At 52.9% G+C, this 10,020-nt stretch overlaps 1 protein-coding gene across 4 annotated transcripts in view; it reads left to right on the top strand.

Annotated features, from left to right (window-relative positions):
* AHCYL1 (adenosylhomocysteinase like 1) overlaps nt 1-10,020 on the top strand; it is a 23,888-nt gene that overhangs the window by 482 nt on the left and 13,386 nt on the right. Inside the window, exon 1 of one of the 4 annotated variants that reach the window (XM_008638004.2) lies at nt 6,083-6,334. The exons of 1 other annotated variant lie outside the window; for it this stretch is intronic. In XM_008638004.2, the coding sequence (XP_008636226.2) occupies nt 6,308-6,334 (27 nt within the window). In that variant the 5' untranslated portion in view covers nt 6,083-6,307. Of the gene's footprint in view, nt 1-6,082; nt 6,335-8,529; nt 8,616-10,020 lie in introns of those variants that run through there. 2 more of the 4 variants (XM_017739834.1, XM_017739835.1) reach the window with 2 other exon arrangements.

The raw sequence follows: 10,020 nt of genomic DNA, 5'->3' as shown, positions 1-10,020 counted from the left end.
TGCTGTTGCTGTCTGCAGTGGCCCGCAGATCGCTGACCTTGCTGCAGCTGGCTGCATCCCTGCCCCGCACAGCCCATTCCCAGAGACCTGTTCCTGTCCCGCTCTGCTCTGTCCTGACTCATCCCAGGTCCCTGCAGCTCTGCCAGGCTGGATGATAATAAACTACCTTCCCCTTCGGGCTGTCAGGGGCACGAGACTGCCCTTGTTTGTCCTGACAGAGCTCCTGTAGCCGTTTGTTTTTCCTGTCCCTTTAATTTTAATTCCTTAGAGTGGCTGCTCATAAATCCTCTGTGCCTTTGTCAGCCTGTCTGGGGCCATGGCTACCACCTCCTGCCCCACTGTTCTGCAGGCACCATGCACCTGGCTCTCCTCATTCCTTTGCCCAGATCTTCACTTCTTTGGCTTCCTTGCTCTGTCACGACAGTTTTTCCTTCTTATAATGAGGTGCCTGGGCTGGGATGAGTTGAACAGCTCATTGTCCTCTGTATGGATGTCCTGAGATGAGCCTGGCCTTCCCTGGGATGCAGGAAAACCCTAATAAGTGGGGAAAGAAAAAGCACAGGGGTGTTTGGAGTGGAGATGAATTACCAGGGCTTGGGGCAGCCAGGTCACTCCTGGTGCTGTGTTAAATGATAGAATCCTAATTTTTTTCTAAGTTGCTCTTGGGACCTTCCCGTTGTTTTGGTGTTTTGGAGGGTCTCCCTGATGTCCAGAGGGGAGGCTCATCCTGGTGCCCTAGCACTGCAGCAAGGCCAGAAGACATTTGATTGAATTGTTGAACCAGAGAGTGGGGAGAAAGGTTTTGGGGGTCTGATGGGCACAAACCGTCTTCAAAATGATGTGCTAGAGCCTGTGGCTTTTACTTCCCCCTTTTCCTCCTGCATCCCTGAAGGAGGCTGGGTTTCCACTCTTATGTCGGTCCTTTGGAGCTGGGAGAAGAGTTGGATATTCATTCTTCCCAGTCTTCAGAAGCACCTCTTGTCATCTTTTGATGGTGTGGGGATGGAGACCACCCATCCTGGGAGCCCCCTGCCCACGTGAGCAGCCAGGTCTGGAGTGTGGGAAGGGGCAGAGCACAGTGTTTTCTTTTGACCTTCCCCAAAATGCCAGGTTATCTTCTGCTGGGGACCGGCCTACCACAATACTTTTTTTGGGAACAGTTTTCTCCATGTTTTCCAGCCTGTGCAAATGTTGGAGTGAGTTCCTGTGCTCCCTGCTGGATGTTGAGGCCAGGGTATTTTGCTCTGGAAATCAGGTTTTCAAGGTCAGGTTGGTGTTGATCCGTTGCAGGTGAGGATCCTGTCTATGTTGCTCTTCTGAGGAGTTGGTGAGTGCCTCATCCCAGATTTTGGAGCAGGAAAGGTGTGGAACTTCAGCACTCAGCCTGAGGGATTTGCTTGCGCCTGGCTGTGTTTTTATCACTGGGAGTTTTCCTGCAGGTGACGATTGCATTTGCTGAGGGCTCCTTGTGTTTCCTTCCTGCTGAGCCCTTTGATCAGAGCTGCTGATCTGGGGCCTCTGGCTCACCTTCACTCAGCACACGGTGGTGGCGTTCCAGGTGACTGTCCTGGGACCTGCTGGTGGCCCCGAGGGCCCACGGCGCAAAGGACTTTGTGCCAGAACTTCTCCCAGAGTGAGACTCGTGGTGAAACTGTGGGTTGGATCCATAAGGGGCTGGGAGAAGGGTCAGGGAGTCCCACCAAGGAGGACACCTCAGCAGGGTGTGTGGAGCCCCTTCTCAGGGAGCTGGACAATTCCTCAGCAGTGCCGGAATCCACTCTGCACCATCCCCCTCTGTCCACATCATCCCTGCAGGATTCCCTGGTGTGGTTAACTCTTGAGAATGGGTGCTGTGGGACATCTTGGTTGATGGCCCAGAGGTCCAAAGAGAAAGCTGCCATAGTTTGGGAATCATTTGGTTGGAAAGGACCTTAAAGCTCACCCAGTGCCAGCCCTGCCATGGACAGGGATACCTTCCACTGTCCCAGGTTGCTCCAAGCCCCATCCAGCCTGGCCTTGGACACTGCCAGGGATCCAGGGGCAGCCACAGCTGCTCTGTGCAGCCGGTGCCAAGGCCTCCCCACCCTCCCAGGGAAGAATTTGGGCTGTTTTTTCACAGCTGATCTCCCCCCATGGGTTCTGTGCCTCTGAGAAAGCGGGATGCGGAAGCTGAGGCTTGTCCTGCCTTTGAGAAGCTGCCCCCATTGCCCTGTTGAGTTGGGCTGCTTGAACTGTGAATTTTAATTACACTTTGGGATCAATACGGTGGCCTTGGTAACGAGCTTATTGCTGCTGCAGAATCTGTTTACTTCAGGTTGGTGACAGCCAAAGGACTGAGGTGGCCGAGGACATGATGTTCCAGCTCCTTGAACAGGCTCCATTGTAATTCGGGTGAGGCTCCCGTGGCCCTCGGAGCTGGGTGCAGCTTCCCCTTGGCTGCCCCCACAGACCTGGAGCTGGCTGGCAGCACCCGTTCCTGCCTGGCTGAGGAGCTGCCTGGATTCAGGAGCCAGGATTTGGGTGGGGGCTGCTGGAGCCTGGTTTATCTATGTGGTGTGGGTGGAGGGAATCACTCCTTCTGGCCTTTTGGAGTGAGAAGAAGTGGGCAGCCTGGAAAAGGAGGGTCCTTGGGGCTTTGCCTTCCTGAAATTCATGTTTTGGTGTCCTCCTTCCAGATGAGGGTGAGGTTCAGCCTGTGTCTGCTGTTTTCTGCCTCTCCTTCTTTCGCCTCCCAACAGGGAGCCCCAGATTTCACACATTCCTGCACCGTGGGGAGAGTTTTGCATCCAACCTGGCATGTTTTGGAGCGAGAACATCTGGCTGATCCCTGTTGACCTTGGAGCCGTCAGCATCTTGCAGGCAGCACAGTGTCTCCTACATTAACTAACCCCTTCTCCAAATATTCTGTGAACTTGCCATCTCCACAAGGAAATCACTTCTATCCCTCCTGCCTCCTTTAAAAGAAAGGGGCTTCATGGAATCACCCTGTTTGCAGGAGAAGGTTGGCTTTGCTCTGACACGAGTCAGTATCCAGGAGGGTGATTGTCCATCCTGGTGGTGATTCCTCAGACTCCTGAGCAGGGAAAAGCCCATGCTGAAGCCAGAGGTTTCTCCTGCTTTGCCTCTCAGCAGATGCATCAAAATCCAAGTAATTTCCAGGGCTGAAAATAGTCTGTTGGTAAATGAGGAATGGGCAGCTGTAGTGGAAATACCACTGTGAGATGCCTTTGGGAGTCAGGGCGGGGGGAGGATGGATTTCCAGTTTTCCAGAACAGGCAGCTCCTGTTTCCATGCTGATCCTGCAGGGTGTTTTCCCTTAAAGCTGTGACAGAGGGATGGAGGATCAGCTAAAGGTAGCTGAAGTAGCTGGAGCCGCTCCTGAGTGGGATTTGCTGTTTTGGTTTCTTGAAAGACCAGTAGAAGTCTTGGAATGCTGAGATTCTCCAAGGCAGTTTGGGGGGAGGAGAGGAGGCAGGTGGGGCACCCAGAGTGCCAAGTGGAGTGATTCTTCCCCCAAAACACGGGGGCTGCTTTAGGATTACGGAGCAGAACTTTGGGCTTCTCAATTTGGTGGGTTTTTTGTGGCAAACCCTCCCTTCAGACCATGAGGTGTTGCTGAATGAGCCATTTGACCGTGCTTCCAAGTGTTCCCTTGGTCTCATACAACAGTGCTTGGAGAGGCATTTTCTAATTAGTTTAAAAATTGATGCTAATTAAAGCTGATTCCCTCTCAGCTCTGACACACAAACACATTTCCATGAGCTTCCAGCTCTGCCAGCTGGCCCGTTGGAGGCCATCAGTCCTCAGATTGCCCCATAAGCTGCTGGAAGTGGTTTAACCCACAGTCATGGAATAGTGGAATGCTTTGGGTTGGAAGGGTCCTTAAAGCTCACCCAGTTCCATCCTCTGCCATGGCTCCCAAGCCCTGTCCAGCCTGGCCTTGGACACTTGCAGGGATCCAGGGGCAGCCACAGCTGCTCTGGGCACCCTGTGCCAGGGCCTCCCCACCCTCACAGGGAAGGATTCCTTCCCAAGAACCCATCTATCCCTGCCCTCTGGCAGTGGGAAGTCATTCCCCCTTGTTCTTGCAAGGACATGACCTTGTCTTGTCGGTGCAGTTCTTCCAGTGTGGTAACTCCAATTAATACTAATTATCCTGCTGCCCAAACACGTGCTGTGCCATGAGCTGGGTAGGCACTGGGGATGAATCCAGAGGTGAGAAATCCAGGATATCTTTAGACCAGTTGCTGTTTGCCCATTCAGGGGGTTTATGGGGTTAACCTGTGAGACATGACTGGAGTTCACTGCCCTGAGGGATCCCAGACATTGGACTTTTGCTGTTCCTGCCAGGAAGGAGATATCCCTCTGCGTTTCAGGAGATATCCTGCTCCATTAAAGCCAGGCCCAAGCCTTTCCCTCTATTCCTGCCGTCCAAGGACTAGATGCGTCCTTATCTGCTGATGGGGAGCTTTCCCTCTGCTCCTGCTGGAGCTCACCTTTGACCTCCAGGTGTTTATGAGGCAGGATTTATCCCCAGTTACTATTTAACACTCAAAATCACATTTCTTTTGTGGAATCCCTCCTTCTGTTTCTTTTTCCTTTAACTGGCATTTGCAGTGATTCCCATCATGACTGAAATCTTGTGGTGATTCCCAGCCTATTAACCTTTGGAATGGATCTGTTTCTTTCCTGGTGTTTTTTTTTCTCTGCCGAGTTTTGGGATTCATGTGGAAGTCCTTAATTCTCCTCTTGGACTCACAGAAACTTGGTTTGTTTTTCTTTTCCTCAATGCTTTACCCAACCAGCCTTTCCCTGGCAGTGGAGGATGGAGGTTGGGACAGGGCTTGGCTGGTTTGCTTTGCCAGCACCTCAGTGCCCTTTTATTTCTTTGCTGGAAGGAGTGTAAAGGTTTCCAGGTGGAGATTTGGCTGGGATTCCTGCTCAGGGAGTTGGCTGGGAGAATGCTAGGCAGGTCTGTGCCTCTAGGGAGAACAGCCTGCCTGCCCTGTGAACCCTCTGGGAGTGAGAGATACAGATCCAGGAGCACCAAATTCCACATGGCTGTGCTTCTGTTCACAGAGCAGCATCCTCAGGAAACTCTTCCAGTTGTGATGTCTGAATGGAGCATTGGAGTTTCTTCTAAAAGTTGGGGGAACCACCAGGACAAAGTTCTCCTCTTGCAAAGGCCACACCTGGAGCAGAAGCAGGTCCTTTTTCCTGAGGGTTGTTCCACTTCCAGCTCCCACAGAGCCCTTGGTGCTCAGGCTGCGGAGGATCAGCAGATACTTGCTGAGCAGCTCTCCTGCTCTTCCAGCATCCCTGTGGAATGGTGGGGTGAAGCAGTGGTCACTGCTAGGGAGAATCCCCCACCTTCCCCTGGCCATGGGCTCTGCCTGGGGATTCGTTTGCTGCTGAGATGGTTTGAACTGGGAGTCTGGTGGTTCTTCCATGGGCCTGGCCATAGCCTCATGTGAATTTGTGCAGCCCTTTGCCATCCAGGTTTGTGCTGCCACGTGTGACCAGAGCTTGGAGATGGGAAAATGGGATGGTTTGAGTTGCAGAGGCAAATTTGCCTCCACCCCTCCCCAGTGGTTTGGGGATGAGGATGGTGAGTCCTCTGGGTGGGAGTCTTGCTGGTCCTGATCCCCCATCCCTCTTCTCCGAGTACCTCGTTTTTCCTTTCCTTCCATCCTTAAAGAATCCAGAAATACCCTTCCAGTCTGGATAACCTCACAAGAGAAGAGCCCTAAAACCATCCCTGTCTGCCTTGCTCATTCCCACACCAAAAATCCGTGTCCTGTTGGATGGTGGAGCAGGAGCTGTGTCCCCCTGTGTGTCCCCTGTTTCCAGCCTCATGTCTAGACACTGTCCTGTGGGAACAGGGGCTGGCTCTTCCAGCCTGGAAGCGGAGCAGAGGGGGCCTGAGGACAGGGCAGCCAAGTCCTCTAAACAAACCCAGCGCCCTGGCATGGCCGCAGTGGGAATGGGGCCAGCTCCAGGGGCCAGCACAGGGACACACACTGGGAGCATTGGGAACCTGCAGCTGGCGGGTTTGGGATGGCCTCAGTCCCTTGTTGAGGGAGGCAAACATGTGAAACGTGGCAGTGGCTCTTTTCTCCCCGTCAGGAAGCTCGGGGTCTGCTCTGGGAACTGGGTGGCTGTGAAAACAGCATGGAAGAGTTCCATCCCTTCCCTGAGGAGGTGGCTCGAGCAAAGCTGTTCTCTCTTCTTCTTGACCTGGAATGAATACTGGTTATCTGACCTTTTTCCCCTCTGCTGATGAGGCTGAAGAGCCTCATTCCCTGGGATGCCTCTGCCCTCCCTGGATGCTGTGGTGAGTCGCTTCTGCAAATAAGTGGATTAAAACAACTTGTCCTTTAGAAACGCCCGAGCCAGCTCGTCCTCGGGAAAAACCAGCAGCTCTCCGGGAGGGAACGTCCTTCTGTGGGTAAGGAATCCTTGGAGACTGAAACCTGAAGGTGCCAATCTCCAGGTGGGCAAAACCCAGCCCTGCCCTGAGCTGCTCCTCCCGTCTCATGTGGGAGCGGGGCTGGTGAGGAGGAGGATGCTCGTTTGAGCTGTAAAACATTCCTAGTCTGCCTGAATTTCCAGGAATGACAAAGAAATGATGAACTTAAAAGACAGGTCACGTCAGGGCTGCCTTGGCAGTGTGGGCATCTGGCAGTGCCCTCCCAGCCTCTGCCAGGGAGTTTTTGTTTGGGAGAACACATTAAATAAGGGGAACTGACTGCTCTGAATAGTCCTCATCTCTGCTGCTGGTTTTCTGCAGCCAAAGAAAAGGTCCCAGCACTCTGGATCCTTCCAGGCTTCCTCCTGGGAGGGCAGAAGTGGGTTGCAGAGACTCTTCTGCTTTATAGGTGGTTGTGTGGCTGTAGGAAGATGCTCTGCTCCCATTTTGCTGTTTCTCCCTGGGCAACTGTGCTGTGTCCTCACATCCACGGATGTCAGACTTGGAAGTCTGGAGGGTTTTAGATGGTTCATTGCTTCCCGCTTCTTTTGGGTGATGTGCAGAGCCTGCTCCTGTCCCTCCACCGCTTATCCAGGACAGAAGTGGCTGGGAGGGCACTTCTCCCATGGCTGTGTATGTGCTGATACTCACGTTGTCCCGAATAAAAAATTAAAATAATAATAGTGAAAAAAGGATTGCTGAGGCAAACCTGGGGATGCCAGGAAGAGAGCCTGAAGCTGCTTCCCAGCCCGTGTCCTTTCCCCTGTGGAGCCTGTGCATTGATGAGCTGCATCAGCTGTGAGTTGGTGGATGCTTTCCAAATTCTCTTTTCCTTCCACAACCTGCTCCCGCTCTCCCCCAAGGCTGCATGGGATGCAGTCAGGGATGTGTAGCACAACAAAGGAGCTTAAGCATCTTCTCTGGAGCTGTTCTGGGAATGGAAGAAGTGTTAAAATGCAAAGTGGGATTGTCATGTGTGAGAGGGACATGCTGAGCTCACCTGTGCCTGGGGTAAATCCAGCTGCATTTACAAATCCCTCTCCCTGGAGCCAGGGAGTGGAATTTTCTTACTCTGTCAGCTCCAAAAACTGCTCTTCTGCCTGACCACTGGGAAAGTCCTTGGGATCAGCCATGGAGGATGGCACACCCTGCAGTCACAAGCTGCCAGTTTGGTGAGATGGTGCCAATCCAGACCTGCAATCTGTTTGCCCTCCCTGTGTCGTAATAATCAAACAAATGAGGCTGTGTGTGCTGGGGACACTTGTGCTGCTGGGTTTGGCACTGCCCCACCAGTGTTCTCACTGGATCTATCCTTATAACCTGGAGAGAAGCTTGTTCAAGCTGGTCTTTCAGCTGCCTGCTGGTTTGGGGTGCTCTGGGCAGTGTGGCCAAATAGGGTGGGTAAGGACAATGCTGCCTCAGCTCCAGCTGCAGCCCTAGAAAGGGTGGTTTGAGCTAAAAATGAGTGGCTATTGTTGGGAAATGGCAGATCTGCCTGGGAATGGGCACAGTGGCAGTGGATTTCCCAAAGGGAGAAAATGTCCTCCTGGCTTGGCTGGTGTGACCGGGAGCGGGCAGTGTGCAGCGATGCTCTGGAAGAACTTGGCAAGAGATGGTGGATCCTGCTGTTTTCCTGCAGAACGTATCCCAAAATCCCTGCTGTTCCAAGTGAGGAGTTCCTCATTTGGCCCCTTCGGTCTCCAGCCCCATCTCCTCCTTTTCCAGGGCAGTGATGCTGAAAACCCCTGGCTTCATTCCTGTGCAGAAAAATGGGTGCTGTCTTGTTTTCCCTCCTTGACCATGAATTTCTGGGATGAAAAAATATTTTCCTTGCTCTTAAACCCTTGTGCTCCACCCGGTTGGAAAAGCTGCTTCCAGCAGGATGAAGTTTGGGATGCGATTCGTGGCTGTGCTCTTTGGAGCTGGACAGCCTCAATCCCGCTCAGGCACAGAGCGCTGACCCGCAGCCCCCGGCTGGGAATGCCGTTCATTCCAATTCCCATGACAGGCAGAGGGATTAGGAGATTTTCTCTGTCTCCTTAATGCAGCTCGAGCGCCCGGCACGTGGAGGGCACTGGTCACGCACCTCTGCTCCAGTGCCTGTCCGACCTCCCTCCGCTCCCTCCTCGCGCTGCCGGACACAGCGGTAATTTCCTGGGCTCAGGGGGGTTGGATGTTCGGATGGTTTGTTGGATTTGGGAGCTGTTCATGGTGTTTGATGATAATTTTAGCCAGGGCAGATTTTGCTAAGCTGGGGAGTTCAGCTGAGCCCTGGTAAAGCCATGGCAGGGATTACTGGGGGTAATTCAGCACTTGGTTTGTTTAGCATTTGCTTTTTCTCTACCCTTGGATTCAACCCCCTCATTCCCATGTTTCTAAAACTGCTGTTTCTCTTGCAGAGTGGGGTTGTGCCTCAGAGCTGGCTCAGCACTCACAGCTGGAGCCCTGAAGGGGAGATGCATTGTGGTGTGGGATGTTGTGGGACTGGGGAGAGCAGTATCCCTCTGTGCCATCCTCTCTTTTCCACTGCATTTCAAACGAGCTTTGTTCCATGAGACCATCCAGGCAGCACGTTTCCCTGAAGGGAATTGCACTGTCCCGGAGCTCACTCATCCTGGATGCTGCAAGCCAGGACAGATCTGCACCCTGGGCTGGAGCACTGTGCCTTCTGTTTTTTCCCTCCTGGGTCACCTCTTCCCTGGAAGCTTTTCCCTGAGATAGAGAAAATTCCTCAGATACCACTTTATGCTGTTTTAATGGCAGCAGCTGTTTTATGGGGCATGGTTTTTATACCCTCTGGTTTGATGAGCTGCCAGAGGAAGAACTTGGTGTGAAGGCATGGAAATCTTGTGTCCTGAAATTGCTGATACTTTTTCCTCCTTGGAAGTGCCCATGAGCCACTGGCACAGAAATGCCACAAACCTATCCTAGGCTGTCTGGGGAAGATTGATCCAAGCAATAGACCTTGAACAAATTCCAGCACCATCATTCCTTGTTGGGAAACCTGCCAGCTCCAGCCATACACCCTGAGCACAATGTTGGTGCCTGCCTGGAAGAGCTTCTCCTCCTCTTATCCCTGGAACCTTCTTTCCTGTGGGGATGAGGGTTGTGGTGCCCTCTGGATCTTCCTCCTTCTCTCCCACGGGGATGGAGGTTGCAATGCCCTCCAGGTCCTCCCTCTGATTTTGCACTCTTTTTCTCTAAAACAACCCAGGGGGGTTGTGGTCTCCTCTGCATCCTCCCCCTGCTGTCCCGTGGGGATAGGGTTGTGATGCCCTCCTGATCCTGCCCTCTGCATCTTCCCTCTGCTCTCCTATGGGGATGGAGGTTGTGGTGCCCTCTGAATCCTCCCTCTGCACCAAATGACCTCAAACAATTGCAAAACCAAACCTGCTGTCTCTGTTTATCACTCCCATTCCTTCCACTAATACAAACTGAAGTAATTTGCATCAGAATCCAACTGGAGTCTGCTGGGAAGTCTGGTTGGAAGCAGGTACTGGACTGTAATGTGTCCAGGATGGAGGAGCTGGCTGGAAACCTTGCAGCAGGAG

The sequence above is a fragment of the Corvus brachyrhynchos genome, unplaced genomic scaffold, assembly GCF_000691975.1.
Source record: "Corvus brachyrhynchos isolate BGI_N302 unplaced genomic scaffold, ASM69197v1 scaffold67, whole genome shotgun sequence".
In the NCBI taxonomy this organism is placed as follows: Eukaryota; Metazoa; Chordata; class Aves; order Passeriformes; family Corvidae; genus Corvus; species Corvus brachyrhynchos.
Note: the sequence above shows the minus strand (reverse complement) of the source record. Positions and strands in the feature narration are given on the sequence as shown.